The 20,405-nt window shown below is 34.5% G+C and overlaps 1 protein-coding gene across 1 annotated transcript in view; it reads left to right on the top strand.

The window, feature by feature from the left end:
* PAM (peptidylglycine alpha-amidating monooxygenase) overlaps positions 1–20,155 on the top strand; it is a 46,265-nt gene extending 26,110 nt beyond the window's left edge. The window contains exons 10-15 of the mRNA XM_029084159.1: positions 7,314–7,619; positions 12,738–12,867; positions 17,802–17,918; positions 18,437–18,509; positions 19,040–19,253; positions 19,920–20,155. Coding sequence (XP_028939992.1) covers positions 7,314–7,619; positions 12,738–12,867; positions 17,802–17,918; positions 18,437–18,509; positions 19,040–19,253; positions 19,920–20,155 — 1,076 coding nt within the window. The remainder of the gene's footprint in view (positions 1–7,313; positions 7,620–12,737; positions 12,868–17,801; positions 17,919–18,436; positions 18,510–19,039; positions 19,254–19,919) is intronic.
* Positions 20,156–20,405: the final 250 nt, after the last annotated feature.

The raw sequence follows: 20,405 nt of genomic DNA, 5'->3' as shown, positions 1-20,405 counted from the left end.
TGGAAATGTGGCTTGAACATATGATGTAAAATAAAATGCTAAGTACCGTGTAAAATTACATTTTGAGATGTTTCTAGGTGAAAACCCAAAATGAATGGATGCTAAATGGCAGTTTTGTCTGTAATCTCTAGCAAATTGGCAGTAATTATGGACCTTAATTTCATAGGACAGGCTGTGATAGTGAAGTAATTTAGTGTAAGTAAGTGTTTTATAAACAGAGATGGTGGAATAGAAATGTTAAGATAAGTCTTTCTGTTCAGTTAAAACACTTGTTCAGTGGTGCTTGGAGGAGGCTTCTTTGAATGAGGTTAAATATAAATATATAGTGGTAGCCCATTGATTGTATGAGGAGATTTCTTCATAAGAATAATTAACATCAGAATCCATACAAAGTGGAGGCTGAAGTGAGGTTACACATAATTCTGCTATTTATTACCTGTTGAATACCTTGTAATTGTTTTCAGTTGTTGTATGCTATATTTGCACAAGTGTACACACACAGGGAGAAAAATGCTTGGTTTTTTAGGTAATGAAGTAGTGTATTTCTGTGGTGGTGTTTCTCAGCAAACATATGGCAGCAGACTCTATGAATAAGACTTGCCAGCACATGTAGCCATGAGTTACATTCCTTTCTAAAATAAATTTTTCATAATTTACCTTTGCTAGTTTGTGTGTGGTTGTAAGACAAGAAAAGAATTCAATTTGGTAGGTGGTTAAAATTTCTCAGGTTGGTGGAGAAAGGATGAGGCTTGAAACAGAAGACAAATTCACTTTCCAGAATTGGTGTGGGATGCCTACAATGAAGTGTTACAGACATTTTTAGATTAAGGCCAGACATATGATAAAATCTTTAAGTATTTTCAGGCTTGGATTGCATGTTTGGTGCTCAGAGATTACATAAGGTTCCTTAAATAGAATATAAAAATAAGAGAAAAGTGACAGAATTAAACCCTGTAAGAAATTGCTACTGAAAGGTATAAAGGCTAGTATTTACAGTTAGAGAAGTATAATTAGGAAGATTAAAATTGCAGAGGATTTTCTTATTGTTTCAATACTGAAACATTCTGCTCAAAGTTATAAATAAAAGATGAGCCTTTGCTTTGGTTAGAATAAGGTTATTCATAATCTTTACGAAAGCATCTTCAACACAGTAAAGAAACAAGCATCAGATCTAAGCAAAAAAATTTTGAATTTATATGGGTTACATACTTAAGCAAGAAAAGAATATAACAAGCATGAAAGTAAACCATTTTAAATTGAATGTTTCATCTTCACTGTTTGATAACTACTTTATGTTCTCTGGTTCTTAAAATTAAAAAGGGACTTTCCCTAGGTATTTTCTGTAATGTAAAACACTACTTACTTATCAATGAACAACTGCGAAAACTGCTTATAATATGATTAACATGTCTGAAGAAATGGAAAGTGGGCATTGTATTAGTAAAGGAAGAGTTCATAGGAATTATGAAGTCATAGCACAAATATAAAACACACACAAAATATTATTTATTATATTACGGGCAAAATGCTTTCCTTTTATATAATTTTTATGTCTTTTTCTTTAAAACTAATATATGATGATGCTTAAAATAAATAAGTTGAAGATATTAGAACTACTCTTTAATAAACATAGTCTCGTATGTCGTTTTGTGAGAAGAAATGTACTTACAAGTATGTACTGCATGAAACAGAATTTTGAAGTGGAACTGACATGCTGTGTGCCTGAATAAAAAATGTGTGCAGTATATCCAAATGAGCACAGCAAAGTCCTATATAGTAAAAGCATTATGTTTATTGCTAGTCGTTTAGCAGTAGCTGATAAATAAATTTTATTATGACAAAATGATGGGTGCTTGTCAGGAACGTATTATAGTCAGGAAGGAAAGGAAAGAATAAAGCAATTAGAAAACTGCAGCCAGCTTGGGTTTTCAGTCTCAGGTTCTTATTTGTCAATGAAGAACACACATCTGTAAAAAAAATTAATCTTCAGTGAAAATTCTTTCATCTTCATTCATACTTTCTCTTACCTTTAACACTCTCTTTCCCACTTACAAACTCCTTTAACCTAGTGATTTTATAAACTATACTTGAACTCTCAAGACATTTTTGCATTAAAACATTTTGACAGTTGAAGAAAAAAAAAGAAATAATGAATTAAAAACAAAGAAAGTGCATTTACATTGCAATAGTAGTAAAAGCCCTTCTTAGGGACATGCAGACATAGCTAATTATTTTATTTTTTAACCTTTTCTTCCATCTTTTTTTTAGCTCTGTAAACTGCTTAGAAATGCCTTGAGAGAAGGTACAGTTCCTGTTCTTCAAACATGTCAGTTTTGCTCTTAATCCCTCAGTTCTGATTATTTTCTGGTACGACATCTTTTTGTCAGAAGGCTGCAGCAATGGCTCTGTGTTTGAAATCCTAATTAGTCTGATTCCTAACAAAAGTCTGGAGAGCCAGTGACAGACTGAGGAGTCTATCTGAACTGTGTCAGTGGAACTGCACAGGCATTATGACACAAATACATGTTCTGGAGATGTGAATTCTCAGACAGCACCAAGGTGTTCTTGCCTTTTTTCTAAAATGCAGTAAAATGAGTTTTCACATATGACTAGCTACTTAATGCAGGCCGTAAATTTGTACTTCCAACAGCATAATGAAGTGCTGTGTAAGGACCACGGATAGCGACTACTTGCTGCAAGTTGGAGCTATTACACCCTACCACTGAAAAAAAAGAAATATTTTTAGACATGGATAGTTCAACACCATTGGGATTGTACACAGACATTGGTAGTCCATATACTGAACTGTTTTATTAACCTGAAACTAATCTGGTGTTTTATTAAGATCAGGTGAGGTTCAGCTCACAGTTTGAAATGAAATCGACAGTGTTATAATTTTATTGTTTGTAAGACTGTTTTCCAAAACACTGTTCGGTAAAATAATTTTCCTAGAGTGGAGCTGCCATAGTAATTAAGTTTAAACTTAGTGGAATGTGCTTGTGCTTGGTTTAATTCTGGAGATGTTGGTCTTGACAGCTATCACTTCCTCCAGAACAGAGTAAATTCTAGGTATTTGTAGTCAGTCATCTTTTACTGTATTACATAGAGGGACGTGTCCTGATAGCTTATATGAGAATTTCATATAAATATTCTCTGTAAAACTAACCTAATCTGTCAGCATCCTTGAGACTGCACTGCTCGACTTCAGTTATTTCCACCAGAACAAGTTGTTCATTCACTCATGTCTTCTTCTAGTCATACCCAGGCATTCTGTCTCCCAGGCCAAGCTGTCTCATCTCAAACAAGACCAAGCAAATAACATGGTGTATCTTGCTGATGTCCCTTTCCTACTGTGTATCTTCGGGCAAGCAACATCCTTCAGTTGTTCCAGCTAGTACGAGGCAGCTGGAAAGCAGCAGCACAAGATTGTGCTTTGATGTTTGTTGGGTACGGCTTTGTAGAGAGCAGCTATTAATCAGAAACAGCATGAGTCTGCTCTTTGTTAGTTATCTGTAGGAATTCTGAACTACTTCTTAAAAATATGCTGCTTACAAATTTATGGGAATCTGCCTGGGGATCACAAATAAAGTTGAGAAAGTTGGTCCCAAATAATATGGGATCTCCATTCAATGTGTGGAGTTTAAGGAGCTGTTGCATACATTGATTAATCAGGAAACTTCAGTACTTCCCTTTCACATCTGCACACATCTTTTCTGCTTTGTAAATACTCTGAGTTTTGTCAGGATGCCAAGAAATTGAAAGAAGAGCCTGCTGTTTGTCCTAAGCATATGGAGATGCTGGGCAGATATGTGGGCTTCATGGGTGTGTTTTGAACTTAAGGTTTAGCAATTTCATATTCATTTTCTTAGACACATTCACTTAAGGTAAAGATCACAGCTTCAGAGCAGCGACACTTCAGACTGTTTTCATTCTCTGTGGCACACCCTTTTTCATACCTTTTTCAGACAGTTCCAAAATATTCTTAACTGTTGTGGTTACAGCGCCCTAACTTAACAAAAGCACTAATGGGACAAGCTCAACTTGGAAAATGTTTCATCTATAGCCACTGATAGTGATGTACTCAAATCACCTTACTCAGTACTCCACTGTTTGAAAGTTCCTCATATAGCTTATGGTCGTAGGCTCAGTCCTAGGAGAGAACCAAAACTAATCAACTTACTTGGTGTTGAGTCCCTGTCCTGGTTTCACTAGGGTATTGTTAATTTTCTTCTTAGTAGCTAGAATAGCTGTGTTTTTATTTCAGTATTAATACAACATATTAATGCTTTTAGTTGCTGTTGGAAGTCCAAGGACATTGTGTTTTGCTAGTCTGTAAGTGCAAAGGACTGGAGGGGGGGAGGAGGAAGGGGGAAGGGAGGAGAGGCAGCAGGGTGGGTGGGTAATGTAGTAATTAGAAAAACCCAAAAGTGGCATTTGGATATGCCAGTAGGATGTTCCATATCGTGTAACATCATGTTCAGTATATTAATGAGGATTGACTGGAAAGCTGGAGGATTCTCTCAGGAATCACTTGGGCTTGCTCTTCCAGAATTGCAGTTCACAGAATCACAGAATGTTAGGGATTAGAAGGGACCTTGAAAGATCATGGGTTTCAGGTTCGGGGTTATTTTTCGCTCCTCTAGGATCGAGTGGTGGACAATTTTACTGTGCATCACTCATGTATTATTATCATAAGTATTTTAAGTTTATTTTACTCCAGTTGTTAAATTCTTATCTCAACCTACAAGTCTCCTTACCTTTACCCCTCCAATTATCTCCCCTATTTGCTGGGTGGTTGGAAGGGATGTGAGCAGCTGTGTGATGTTTGGCTGCCAGCGATGTTAAACTACTACAGTCCCTGATTAATAGGGGTTAAAGTAAAGACCACTCCTGTAAAGACCACTGGAATTTTCTGTTAAAGCACCTTGTCCTAAAAATCGTTCCCTGGGCTTTTGTTGTTTTTAAGTTGGATTTCCCTGCTCTGTTTTCTTCTTGTCCTCCACTGAGTCCTATCTCTTAGCAGTTTTTTTTGTAGTAAGATAAGCTAATTTCAGATAAGTAAACTGAAGCACTTTTTTGTTTGTTTGATTTTTTAAATGAACAAGCCATGTCTGTTTCAGAGGGTAAGTTGATCTGTGACAACCATTGCACAACAGAGGTAGAATGCAATGTCTTTGACTGAAGCAGGAAGCTACCAAACGTCATTGTTTATAAAGAATGAGCATATGAGTTGTGAGTCAGGGATCTGAAACATTTGTACAAACTGTAGTATGCTTTAGAAAGGTCTGCAGTTTAAAATAACATCAGTCTTGCTGGTTAGGGAGACTTTTCATAGTTATATTGGGCAGAACACTGTTTTTACCATTTAGACCACTCCTTCGGAAATTATTGCAAATAGAGAAGTCAGTGGGCTTTGCTCATCTGTGGGTCTCCAGTCACGGATAAACGTTTGTACATATGAACTTTGTTTACATTTTTAAATGGTGCAAAAATATAATTAGGCCAATGGAGCGTACGTTAATACCAAGTGTTCCCTAAGTAAAAGAAATTCCAGATGTGTTTCTATAACAGGACCAATTGTTGGCTGCTTCAAATAGAGACTACTGAACTTGATTAATGTAATTATAAACCTTTCTCAGAATAAATATGGTTTGTATCCAAAGCTTCTATTATATCATACTTTTTGAATATTTGGATTTGTTCTGAAATCAGTAGTTAGACTAGTTGAATGACAGTATTAGGATTATGAAGTGTTCTAGCTTCACAATTGTATTTGAAGCAAATCATTCATATTTGTTATGTAGCTTAAAATTTGTCTCTTATCTAATTTGCTTTGTTAATATCATTGAAATTGACCCTGTTCCTTCAGTAATTATTTTCTGACAGAAGATTTCATCTGGGATATTTCATTTCCAAGGACAAAGAATATAATCCTACTCAAAATCATTGAACTAGGACTGTTTATAAACATGACAGATCCTCTTAGAGTCATTTCCAAAGGACTATTTCCTCTGTCCCAGACTGAAAGTGATGGTCTATGGTTCTGGATGTTTTTTGTTTGTTTTGGGGTTTGGGTTTTTTTTAGTGAAAGCTTCATTATTTACAGCTTTACTTTTATAAAAAATATCTTATATAGCCTGTCATAAAATAATACAAGTTCCTAATTATGAGTGATTTGTACTTAAAATTAAATAGAAGTATACCTAATTGCCTTAAATCTTAAAGCATATCTCTTTCTATTCAAGTGGTGCAGTTGTATTTAACAGAACTGATAATAGTTTCAGGCAACCAAGGTACTTGGTTAGTAAATTCTAACAAGCTGACTACCAGCTGGTTAGCAGAGAATCCCAAGAGAAGGATATACTTGTCATCATGTCATCAGTTTATTTAGTTCTGCAAAAATAATTGAACATTGACTTCGTCAAAACCTGTTTGGGTGGTTTGAATGTTTTGTGAAGAAAGTTGTGGTTCTGGAATTTTCATACATAATTTTCAGTGTTTTTCTTTGAGCTATTGTTCTGGAATTTACTGAAATGCTTGTTAGTGTCTAAAAATCTATAGTGATAACTGTGTTGCTAGCAAGCAGCTTGAGAAAATACTGTTCCATGCATTACCAGATGATATTGTGACTAAGGGTTGTTATAGTGTGGAGGAAGGTGAGGGACAGGACCCAGACTGAATTAATAAATGAAAATTTAATGGATTACTTTTTTTACTAGTGTGTCTTCTTTCTACAGTATGCTCTATGAAATCTGTTTGCAAATGTGAAAGTTTGTTTTCTTACAGCCTAAGCTTCTTATGCGATGACAGATTTCAGAGAAATCTATTTTGAAATGCATCATGACTGTCTACTGTTGTCTTTATAAAAGAAAAAATTGATAAAACTATAGAATTTTTACCTCTTTGTTTTATAAAAATATAGTAAGCTTGCAGTAGCCTGGCAAATCTAGAAAATTCTATCATAAATATTATTTTTTCTGAAATTTGCACATTTTTTTCTTTTTTTTTTTTTTTTTCCTTGTTCCCAAAAACATCTGTGCAGAGGTGATGATTTTTTGATGCCAGAGTGTCAGGTAAAACTGGACATTTATATGTAAATTTAAGTTGATAAATATTTTACATTATCTTTTTATACTAGAGATTTGTCTCATTCAATTCCTTAGGCTAAAGTAGTTCCCTTTAATACTAGTTTTGACAATGACTGTTTGAATAACTTTGTTACATTATACTTTACTGAAGCTTTCTAAAACTACGCTATCTGTTGTAATTGTTTTTTCCCTCCTTTCCTCTTATCTTTTCTCTTTTCTGTACAGGTGATTTCTATTCACTCCTTTCCAAGCTGCTAGGAGAAAGGGAAGATGTTGTGCATATGCATAAGCATAACCCTACAGAAAAGGCAGAATCAGATCTTGTAGCTGAGATTGCTAATGTAATCCAAAAGAAGGATCTTGCCAGAGAGATCACAAATCGTGATGAGGGGGACAATACTATTCTTGTCAGAGACAGAATTCACAAATTTCACAGACTAGAGTCTACCCTGAGGCCACCAGAGAACAGACATTTCTCTTTACAACAACCTAAACATGGTGAGGGAAGCTGGGAAAAAGAACATACAGGAGGTGGGTTAGGGGTTAATTTTATACAATGAAATGCAATATAAAAGCTGTGATCCACATTAGCAAAATCTGAAGGGAATATCTGTTGTTGCTTGAGAGTATTTTACATGACAGTTTTCCTAATTACAGAAATGTTCTCCCTCAATTTTAGATGTATTTCAGTGGTGTACATTCCCCCTCCACGTATGAATAAAGAATGCATACCAGTGGCACAATACCAGTACTTTTTGGAACACAGAGTATTTTTTCTACTCTCAAGACTTTTACTTAATGATTTGATATCGTTTATGCTAAAACAAGGTGAACACAGGATATAGGACACATGAGAAGTGAAGAATTTCCTTAATAAAAGTAACTGCTATAAAATGGTCACTGGGATAATGCATTTTATGAGTTTTCTGATTACCTTGGTTTGTCAGATACAAGATTTCATGAAATTTATTGCTTTAATTCTACTAGATGTTTTTTCTCTCATTCAGAAAGAGTGGTAGTTAATTCTGAAAAATTATTGAGAAATAGAATTTTCTGCCTATTTATTTCATATTTGGCTTAGCTATTCAATTATACTTGGACAGGCTGTTTTATTATACTAGGATTATAATCCATTCCCTTCAGGTTTCTATGACAGCAGAAACCATGGAAGTATTGTGTTTGTTTTACTTGCATTTTGGTCTCTGTGATATTGCTTGTCCTTAGTCTTGCTAATGTGGAAAGCCAGATAATGCAGCATGTGACAAGTATCTCATAAAAGAAACTGGTATGTATGCATGAAAGTCATATGTATGTGTAAGCTGTAGCAGCACAGCTTGCTTTTATGATGCAACCAGCTAGCTTGATGTTTCCAAGCCTGTTGGACATGAATATACATCATTCATCATCCATTTGATTTTTATTTAAGTTCAAAATGTTAAGATGTATTGTCTCTGCTTATCTGAAATTCTTTTATAGTAATTCAAATTCATCAAAATTCTGGGTTTGTATTTAACAGAAAACCAAAGATGAGGACTTTCCAATGTTTTGTTGTGCTAGTCAGTTAAATGAGAGCCTGTCAAGTTATTGACATAGGGGTAAAAAACAGGTGCGGTGTTACTATGTGCCTGACATAAGTGTAAATCATAAATAATTCCATAAGTGATAATATAATTAAATACTTGGAAGAGTAGTGTGTGTAGCATTTCTCCAAAACCATTCATTCAGTTCATACTAATAGCATGTAGTGTGTGGAGGGGAAAAAAGACATTTCCTTTGTTTTTTAACTGATTCAGAGGAGCATGTGTCAGTGAAGTGAATAAATGGCTTCGTTGGCACATCGTATGGCATGAATTCTAACTACAGAAAGCATTTGCTCAGCTACTTTAGTAGCGATATATTCATTTGGGGGGAATTTGTTAGTGGAGGACTAATAAATAATTGGTCTTTCAAATGATGAAATTTTGAGTTACAGCAAAAATGAAAACTGAAACTATCTTAGCATTTACCTTTTTTTTTAATGTTTGTGATACTGCTAACTACAGAAATTCTGAACTGCAGAAGCTGTCAGCACCATCTTTTGGCAAAAGAACTTGTATAGCAATAAAATCTTTACGCACATGTTTAGATTCTGTTTTGGCTACTATTTATGTATTAGAAGAACAGAACCTTCCATAACAGAACTTTCCTCTTCAAAAGAAGAAGTGGAACTTGAAGTGTTTTAATTTGTCTTGATTTAATTAAAAAATTGGCGCCCTTCATAAAATCCTTATTATGTTGAATTTTAAACATTCTCTGTATTTCTTAGGACAAGACTCTGGTTGCTATTAAATTAATTTCATTAAACTGTTTTGAAATTACCAGAATTAAAATAGTTTAATATTTTTAGTCTTGCATATATTCTGATTTTAAACACGTAACTGGTCTGAAATAGCAAGTGTTAAGTAAGCAATAGCAATATGTTGAGTAAGGTTGTTATAAATGTTATGTTTATAACTTTATACAATTGCTCTTCCTGCACTGTTGTTATCCTGTTACCCTGAGACTGGTCACTAGTCAGTCAGATTGTTCAACATCACCACAGCCAGTATAATTATATCTCCTAATTAAGGCAAACAGTATAATTTTCCAATTTTTAAAAACCCTTTGTTCAGTGCTTACTTATATTTATCAAGATTTAAATGACTACTCTGGTAGGAAAGTAAATGCAACATGTCTAAAATTTGTAATGTTAAAAGCTAGCGAGAGCTCCCAGGGATTTCTGGACAGTAAATTGCAGTTTTGCCAATAAATAAGGCTTTATTCTTTCACTTGTAGAGAGATTAGAGGCTGTTTTGCAAGTTTTAAATCTATGCAGTTCTTTATAGTTTTGCTGATTAAAGGAATTACTCTAAATTACAGGGTAGAAGATCTGGTACTTAGTTTAGAGATCTTATTTACAACAAAACTGGTGATTTTTTAATTTTTTTTTAAGTAATTGTAAATTATTTCAATGGGTGAAATAATTTTCTTTGGTTTCATGTGTAACTGTACCATGGACTACTTAGTTTTGTAGGGAATTAATAATCGGTCTAAGATAAATAAAGTCTAAATTTACCAAGTATTTGTAAAAAGCTAGTTGCCTTAAGATAAACCTGTATCAAAGGACTTTCAGTATGGGGCTTTCAGAGGGAAAAGGGAAGATAACAGTAATAAAGCAATTTTGGAAAAGTGTGAGAAAATCTAAAGGCTGTGTAGAGGCTGGAGTTCTTGTGATTAGACTGTATTTCACTGTACATTCATTTTATTGTTTTGATCTATCAGAAATCTTTTAGTCCTGTAAGTGTTAACATACTGTATTTTATAGTACATGCCTTTTGAGAGACTGAATTTTACAGCCCAAAATGTAGGCTTTCTATATTTAGCCTATTTATTTTAATGTTTATAATTTTTTTTGGAAAAAGCTCAGAGGCCAAGAGGCACTGTGACGTTAAATGTACATAAGTTTTCTGAAAGTTAACTTAGACTGGTATGGGGTGGGCAAGTGAGGAAGCAGACACTGGATTTCCATCCTTTTATTTCTTTCAAAATGCTAATGTCCATTAATATACCTGGCACTGCTTCTGCTTGTGACCAACTGAACTGTACGGAAGTGTGGATATGTTTTGGGTTTTTTTTCTTAATGGCTTTTCTTTTAGCTTGGAACTTTTCTTCCACTAAATTGCTATAGAGTAGAACTTGTTTTAGAAATTTCTGATTACTGTCTTGGATTCACTGCAGTTGCTGTTTGTCTTAGGTTTGTTTTAGCCTAAGAGCTTCTCTGTCACCTACTCTAGCGATGGTATCTTAAAACTACAAAGGTAAAATATCTACTAGCCTGTGGTAGGTTTTCAGCACTGATTTTATCTTTCACCTGTGTAGATGCTGTTACTCCTCAGACTACATCTCATCCAAGCTTAATGGAAGTGAGAGGCCGGGAGGGGAGTTGGGTAATGCTTAATCAGAACAGTTGGGTTGCACAGGTGATCTGAAGACTTTGGGCATTGTTTCCCTTTTCATTTTTCCTACCATTTGAAGATCACTTCCAGCTGAACCCTCTCAAACCCTTTGGGTGCTGCGGGTTAAGATCTGTGATCTGTCTTGTTTCAAGGCACTGATGCCATGTCGCTTTGTGAATGGAGATATGTTTTTACAGATATGTATTTCACCTGGCTAGATGGTACCACAGTGATCCATTTTTAGGGTCACAGCAAAACACATAAACTTTGGGTGAACTGAAAGTTGCGAAGTACAGAGTGATGCTATCAAACACATTGAACACTAGTGAAACAGCTCCATCTTCACTTAACTGCAAAGAAATTGCTTTCTGTTTGCCTTCAGTTTGGCTATACATACCTACATACAAAGTCTGCATGTTAGAAATACGTGAATTATACTGAACAAATTAATTTCTGAAAGGAAGGACTAATGGGTTTCCTAACATGTAGAAGGCATTTTAAGATTTTTTTCTTTCTTTCTTTTATCAGAATAGTGATCTTTTTTTTGCCATTACATTTTTTATTTTAGGGAATATTGTTCAGTTATCTCTTAATACTGACAGAGCAACCCAGACCAGCATCTTCCAAATAGCATTTAAGCAGTCTGTTTGTGAGAAATTAATCCTTGTAGCCAACACTCCACAACTTTTTCAAACTTTGAACTGTTCATGCCTTTAATCAGTGTATGTCTATTTTTACTTAAAACAAAGATTGAAATAAACATCTTTTTATATTTTTAATTTTAATCTTTAAATTAAAACTACATTTGTCTCCCTTAATTGAGGAGTTTTATGATGTAAGACAAACACAAGAAGTATCCGACTTTTCAGTAGTGGTTCACTTACTAAATCCTGTGCTGTTGATTTAGTGTGAAAATCAGATTTGTGTTATTCAAAAACTATCCAGTATTTATTCTTGAAAACTGTGTTTTATGGTGTAAAGTGACAGGTGTTCTACCCTTTTTCATCTCTTTCATCAGATTTAGAAATCTATTTCCTATTCCTGCCTATAATATTTGGATTAGGTTATGAACACTATCCAGAACTAATGCATATGTTGGCTGCAAGAAATGTCATAGGCAAACTTCACAGAATTACTGTTTTATTTGCTCTCGTTGTTTTTCTTCCTTCCCTGTATTTTTGTTTTCTTAGTATTAAAAGCTTTTTTGAAAAAAGTAATGAATAAACCTTTTCTGATATGTAGTTGGTTTTGTCATTCATAGTCTTTGTTACACATTTTTTAATACAACTCGGATAGGTTAATAATATTTAAATTTGCCTGTCAATTTTGGATAGTAGTTGTATAGTTCTGTAGAAAGTATTGACAGAGCTCCTAAAACTTCTAGAGTCTGCATAACTGTATCCTTATAAGATGGAGAAAAGAATAGAGTCAAAAGCAGTTTTGAAGTTCCTGTCATCCTACGTGTAGCAGGATGCCAGTGCTTGTGCATGCTTTACTACAGTAAAACTATAAACTGTGCTTGGAATTAAATTGCAATGCATTAATGGGAATACCGCATGTAAGAAAATGTCTGTGTAATTCTCAACAGTCTGTACCAGAAGCCAGTTAACCATGTTTTTTATAAATATGCTACATGAATGTCTGTCTTGTATTTGTTTCTTTTGTCTTTGGTCAGATTTCCACGTAGAAGAGGCTGTTGAGTGGCCTGGGTTAGACCTCAAACTAGGTCAAGTTTCTGGGTTGGCTCTGGACCCTGAAAATAACCTAGTCATCTTCCACAGAGGTGATCATGTTTGGGATGAAAAGTAAGTAGATATTCTGCCAAACAGCCTATTAGAAGATCAAATTGGTGTGTCCTATTTGTGTATCTTCTCAAGGAAAGGTAGATTGGAGCTCCTTTTCCATTTAAAATTCAGTTCTTTGTCTGAAATTGCCTTTGAGAGACTTGCAGTGGAAGTGGTGACTGACAGTTGGAAGATGATGGGGTTACTAGGCCTTTAGATAGTAAGAATGTGTCTCCAGAGGTAAAGAACATAGTACATTAGGTCCTTAAACTGTATAACCATGTTAGTATGATATTCACTGAGATTAATTATCTCTGCTTCTCCATGTTTTTTACCAGGACTAATTATCCTGGGGGAATGATGTTTTATTGCAGTGTACTATTATTAGGACCTGGCTTTAAGACATGGAAAGCTAGCTGCAGTGTATCTTCATTCTTTTTTGTCTTTATGTCCACTGAACAAAACTGGATTATTATAAGGCACTCTCTCAAAACAGGCTTTGTTCTACTCATTTGATAAAATTTACTACATTTAGTGTCACTCAAAACAAAAAAAAGTCCAAACTTTATAATGACCATTTTTGTAGAGTTTGTAAATTAATATACTCAAATGTATATTATTTTAAGAACAGAACATTCCAAATAAAGTACAATGTCCGTATTTATACAGTGTCCTTATGTTTTTGAGTTTTAACATAGTATGTCTAACTGTTCAGATGGACACCTTGGAAAAAATTCCATGAAACTGTAACAGAACACTGACAGGAAAGAGTATTAGCCTGTAACACAGTAGGAAAGTAAGTTCTTTGGGTTTTTAGCTAAATAACATAATGCAGCACATAAGACAATCATTTGTATCTTGTGCATTATATCAGTTATCTCTCCAGCTCAAGTTTATATAAATATAGACTATAAAATTTGAAAGGATGAGACATGCTGCAACTTTTATTACTCAAGCTTCAAGTAAGAGCTGATAGTGATTTGGTTTTTTTTCATCCTCCTACACATGAATATAAGTGCTGTTCTTTGTGTCATTGAAGAAAGAATTGAAAAAATACTTGAAAATAGGCTGTCAGTTGTATTAATTTCTTACTTCTGAAATGTGTATTTTTGAGTGTCTGGCAACTGAGATATACCCACAATCCAGGGCACAAAACTAGAGTTTGAGACCAAGCAGTATTTGGAGAGCCTACAGATTTCAAACAACAACAACAAAAAAACCAACATTCTCTAAAATAGCAAAGGAGCATAATGAATTTCGGCAGACATTTCTACAGACAGGTTGAACTTCAGCTTTCTTATGGTGTGGGTGCAGAAGATCAGAACTGTGATCTGGAGTCTGGAAATCCACGTATCTACCAGCTGTGCTGGGTAACACCACAGGTTCACTTAACTCAGCCCTGGCCTTGACAGCAGCCATTTTTCGTATTCTGTGTATTTCTAGCCTGTAATTATTGAACTTCCCAGAAAAATGCTTTATCTTATATTTGATATTAGTAGTGCTCATCTGTACATCAGTCTTGTGTGGGAGTTTGCCATATTTGCCATCATCTGGGGACTGAAGTTGGAATGAAGTGAAACTGCCTGGCCTTATAAATGTGATCAGAAGCATTCAGTCCCCAGTATGTAACCAAGATGTAAGAAGAGCTGTTGCTAACTGAAGGTGGTTATGGGTCTTCCATAAAGATAACTATACGTGAAATCGTCATTCATTTTAGAGAGATTTTGTTCACAAGTATTATTTTTTTCTTCTTCTTGTGGAGCACAGTTATCAATATATACAGGGGCTAGTGCTGGAAGGAACCCTTAAATCAGATTGGCTAAAATCTCTGTAGGCCTGTTCATATAGAGTATTGTAACTTTAAAACAATGTATTTGGAAAGGATGCCTCTGGTTAAGCTGTTGTTCCATATCTTGTGGCCCTGAGAAGAGACACATGGAAGTGTGTGCAGCCAGTGAGCCTTCCATTTTTATCTTCAGGTATGCAGTGGGCATATGAAATAGTCTGGGAACATTCTCATGGGTTGTGCTGAAAAGGAAGGAGTATATTTGTTCTCATTTTTCAATAAAAAGGAAAAAAAATGAGTATTTCAAAGGGCTTTATCATGACTATTGTACAGGGAAGTAATCAGACTTTTAAGTTAATGTTTATAATTACCTGCAAATACAGTTAATTAAGTATAATATTCCTTACCAGATCATAAATGTGATTAATGAATCAAGCCTGAAAGCCCAGAATTTATTTTCTCGGTTTCAATGCTTCACCAGCATAGTACAGAAACAAATTAAATGAAAATTATCTGTGCTGTTAGGCAACGCACAAATGTTTCCAATGCATTATTAATATATGCCATAAAAACTGGATCCTCATTCAGCTAAATATGGATGAACAGTCAGCTTCAATCTGCTTTAGAATGCATATCAGTTATACAATGACAAGCCCTGTAATACAGTAGCAGCTCTTCAGTGGCTGTAACATTCCTTCTGTGCATGATTTTTTAAAAAAAATCCTTTTAAATAAGTCAGGTTTTTTTACCACATCATCTCTTCCATTTCAGAGCAGTCTTTGCTATATGCAGCGTGTGCTGTTCAGAATGAAAAAAAACGAAGAACTGTTCACCTGGTTGAGCAGTGAATCAGTTGGAAGTTATTTTGCATTTTGTGATGAAAAATTTATACTATTCAAGCAATTTACAAAGGACATAATATAGAATATAAACTGCATTCTTGTTCCTACATTCTTAAAAAGCTAGGCGGGTGGCAGGTTAATTTGGGCTGAAGCACAGTACCACAATGGTGATGGGTATTGATCAAGAATAGAGTTCAGGATTGTGCCTTCAGGGGTTATGACATCAGATGGTCTGTCTAAATTTTATATGTAGCCCATCAGAAGGACGTTAGATTTAGCAATAAATTGTTTGTAATAGTGTGAAGTAGGCAGCTGAGTAGAAAAATAGCAGTGGAATTGTGGTTTGAATTAACAGTAGTGACATATGCAACATATTTTAGTTGTCCTTTGATTGAATCAATCTGCAGAATCTATTAGAAACTATGCCTCAGAGCAATATGACGTATAATAGTAAGATGTTATTTTGTTTATTTGGTTTTGGTCTTGCTTCTTTTAAGCTAGCAGTAGTCAGCATAGTTTGTGTCCTCTTTTATCAGTTGAAAGAAAGGAACATTGACTGCCTGGGAAATTGGCCACAAACCCTGGTAAGGAAACAGTGACACTGATTCTGTAGCATGCTAGTCTTCCTCCTAGAAGATATTTGACGGGGAGAAGATGCATGGAACATCTCTCCCATAAACTCATTTCAAAGTTCACTAGGCTTCCTTTGCATAAAATACCATACAATCTTGTATTTACACTGAAAGCGCTCAGTTCCCAGAACTGTATATTTGTTAGCAGGAAACACTTAGAAGTCTGGACAGCACTGTTACTAATGACCAAAATCATTATAAGGAAAGCCAATAATTTTTTTAAGTTGTCTAGCTTAGTCAGTTCTCCAGAGATATAATCTTGTTTTCTGAGAGTTTTTTTGTACAATACCTAGCATCATCACAAAGATTCTCTTATTTGATTAGCTTTGCTGATTAATAATAACATTAATAGTCACATTAGTTCAGTCTGTCCAGTGCTGGTTCTCCAGTTGTGGTCATCCATACTTAGAGCAAGTCCTTAAAAGTCATTAGACTCCTTTTTAAATAAAACTGTTTAAAACCAAGAAAACTTGTCATGGAAGATTACTGTCACTAATGGTAAAGAATAAAATAACACATGCTGAACCATGGTCAAACAAGCAGATCATGTCAAAGAAGCCTACATCAGTAAGCCTTTGTGTGCCAGTACCATTTACCCTGTGTCATTATGACAGAGAATTCAGGAGGGCTCAGTAGAGAACGATTAACCATTCCTAGTGAAAGGGATTTACTGATTTCTATCAGAAATTACATAGTCACAGATAGTCACTATACATAACAGCAATATCTAAATACTATTTTATAACCATAGCCTATGCAGAATCTTAAACACATCCTGACAGAGATTTTTCTGGTTATGTATGAAGCCAGTATTGCTTTTCCACATTGAAAATTCTATAAAAATTTAATGTTATGGAAGAGGAGAGGCTGCTACAACTGTAAAATATAAAGTTTTAACAGCTTTATTCATAGCCTTCTCTGTGACTACAAAGTATATTCCTCTTTACCAAGTTGCATCAATCATAGATGCGTTTCTCTTAGTATTAACAAACATTTAAAAGTACAAGGTGGGAGAGGGGAGTATGTCTTGTATTCACATGTTTTTCATCCTCAGTCAAATACTGTTTTCTGACATTTAAAACTAAATTTTGTTCAAAATATTTTACACTCTGTTTACCTTCACTAAATGCTGAATGTGTACTTCAACAGGTTGGGGTAATAGCCAACTTTTCTGTAGGGGTACAGACAACAATATTTTTTATTCTTTGTTAAGCATATGATAATTTTATTCCTGGTAAATGCTTCTGGAAAGTTACTCCCAGTTCCTAATGTCTGGAATAGTGACATATTTAAATGTTGGTTATTAATATATTCCATGGATCCTGAAAATTTAAGGGTAGAGTTGTGGGTTAATTTTATTTAGACTACATTGTTTGATTTCCCATTTCTGATTTGCCACAGCAAAGAAAAGGAAGAAAAAAATTAAGCTCTTGCTTGCTTGCTTTAGGATTATCTTAATTGTTGCTGTGTTGATTTGTTGCTCCTTTAGTTTGGAAGTCATGACCTCAGTAGAAAATGCAGACATACAACACTATAACAATCATACAATAATGTAATAAAGCTTATTTAAAGAAAAAAATAAGCCAATAACCCCACACTGGAATTAAACTGCAAAACTTTGCTTTAAGTTGCATGTGTGTTGTTCATCAGCAGCACCTTCTAATGCAGGTTTTCTATTCCACTATTTTTGTGTAGTTCTTTTGACAGCAAATTTGTTTATCAGCAAAGAGGACTTGGACCAATTGAGCAGAACACAATTCTTGTCCTGAATCCAAGTAATGCAAAACTGCTTTATTCCATGGGCAAAAGTCTGTAAGTTGTTTTTCTTTTATCAATAGATCTAACATTTTCGTATATTTACTCCAAAAAGTCCCCAAACCGATTTTCACATGTTTTATATTACAATGTGTGATTGTAGCCTCTGAGTTTATTTAAATAAATAAATAAATCAATCAATCAATAAATACAAATTATTAAATCAACTCCTAATAAAAGTAATTGCCGTCTTTACCACCTCTTTTCTAGCAAATCATACCACTTAATCTACCAAACAGATTAACAGAAATGCAGAGCTCATGAGTATTGTGTATTGTTCTTAAAGATTCCAAACATTAGCCTGAGTTAGATACCACACATCGAATTAATTTCAGAGCTGAGACACTGTTGTCAAGAAAATTCTATTCTGTAAATTTATCTTTTTCATTAAATAGTACAGGTGGTTAATAAGTACAGCATTTGTTGATCTGTAGATAAAAAGTTAAATCCTCACATCTACATCATTCTTCTTGAAAGATGTTTTTAACTTGATTCTTTGACATTTGTGCTTGCAGATTTTATTTACCACATGGTTTGAGTATAGATAAAAATGGTAACTACTGGGTCACTGATGTAGCTCTCCATCAGGTATGTTTTTGAAGCTTCCCTACTAGGACCATAATATTTTGCCAAAAAATGTTTTGTTTTCCTAGAGATTTGACATAAATTATTTATCTAGGCCTGTTAAGATAAACATTAAGAATATGTCTACAGAAACTGACTCCTGTGGCCTTCATGGAATACAGTTGTGTTGAATAATATGAGACATGAACATTGTATTCAGGAAATAAAAGTATCTGTTTTATAACAATGAAATAACATATTTTTCTGCTACATCTTTACTTATCAATTGTCCTATGTACTTAAACCCAGAATCTGACACCAGCTCCTTTGCTGTAGTCACAGGAAATTTGTATTTTATAATAAAACAGAAACTTCCTAGAGTAAACACTATTGAAAAACTGGTAAAGATGTGATAGTCAATATACTAAGGCTATGTTTGGAATATAAATTGATTTTATATACAGTAATAGATATTTTTCCATAGGCAGTCATCCCACTTACATTTCACCTTCCATAACTGAAACCTCTTCTCCTTTCTCATTGAATAAAAAAAGGTTTTCAAACTGGGAGCAGATGACAAAGAACCATTACTGATCTTAGGAGTGGCTTTCCAACCAGGCAGTGACAAAAATCATTTCTGTCAACCAACTGATGTGGCCGTGGATCCGATCACTGGCAGCATTTATGTCTCTGATGGCTACTGTAACAGTCGAATCATTCAGTTTTCTCCAAAGGGATTGTACATGATGCAGTGGGGAGAAGGTACAGGTCAGAGCTCTTGGTACTTTACCTGTACTGCTGTTATCATGAACTCATCATGAACCATGAGATTGCTGATGTTACTGTTACTTTTATTTATAAATTTATATTACTGAAATACCTTCCAGCCCCTAGCTGAATTTCAGCCTTGTCATTGTATTCCAGTTGTCTGTCGTCTATTCATACAGTTACTTGTAGTAGTTAAATATTTACTAAAAATAAAAAATGGGAATTGGTTAGCATGCTTTCAGTGCAAGTGTTGGCACACCCTGTCTTACCAAGAAAATGATCCAACTTTCACAAAAACATTTTTTTTCTTAAACATTTTATGAAATAGTATAAGCCTTTACCATTTTTACAAGATTTATGGCATGATCCCATCTATTTTAAGTTTTGTGAGTAAGTTTATTTTTGCCTGACACAGATTTATGTATCAGGCATTAAACTATTCCACATACTATAGGAAAACAGTGAACATGCAGAATTTACAAAGACAATGCAAAAGACTACCGTATTTTACCTACCTAAATGAGTAAAACTGCTATGAGAAGAAATCAAGATGACTTTATTCTTTTCCCAGTGTTAGATTGTGTTATGTGACATATTGCTATTTCTAAGCAAAACTGATAGTTTCAGTGTATACTTTAACACAAACCTGAATATTTTGTATTGCAGAGACTTCTTTAGGCAGAGCCAGACCTGGACAGTTTCATGTTCCTCACAGCTTAGCCCTGATCCCTGACTTCAGTCAACTGTGTGTTGCAGACAGGGAAAATGGTCGAATTCAGTGCTTCAGGTTAGAGAATGGCAAGTTCATAAGAGAGATAAAGCATAAATCATTTGGAAGAGAGTTGTTTGCAGTTTCATATGTTCCAGGTAATCTTTTTTCCTATTCTTCAGATTTCAAGTAGCTGCTTTATGCCAGTATATCACAGTACACAGTGTTATTTCATGAAGAGTTTTATTATGTTATTTTAGGTCAGATATTTATTCTATTTCAAAGTAGAGCTGATGTAATGGAAAATTTAGAACTACCCCATTTTCCTATTTGCAGGATGAGGAAAACTTGCATATAATCTCTCCTTCTGAGAAATGACTGATTAGACTTCCTAAATGTGATGTCAACAAGTAGATCATAGAATCGTAGAATCATAGAATGGT

This window comes from Antrostomus carolinensis, unplaced genomic scaffold, assembly GCF_000700745.2.
Source record: "Antrostomus carolinensis isolate BGI_N321 unplaced genomic scaffold, ASM70074v2 scaffold15993, whole genome shotgun sequence".
NCBI lineage: Eukaryota > Metazoa > Chordata > Aves > Caprimulgiformes > Caprimulgidae > Antrostomus > Antrostomus carolinensis.
This window is presented reverse-complemented; position numbering and strand designations above follow the sequence as displayed.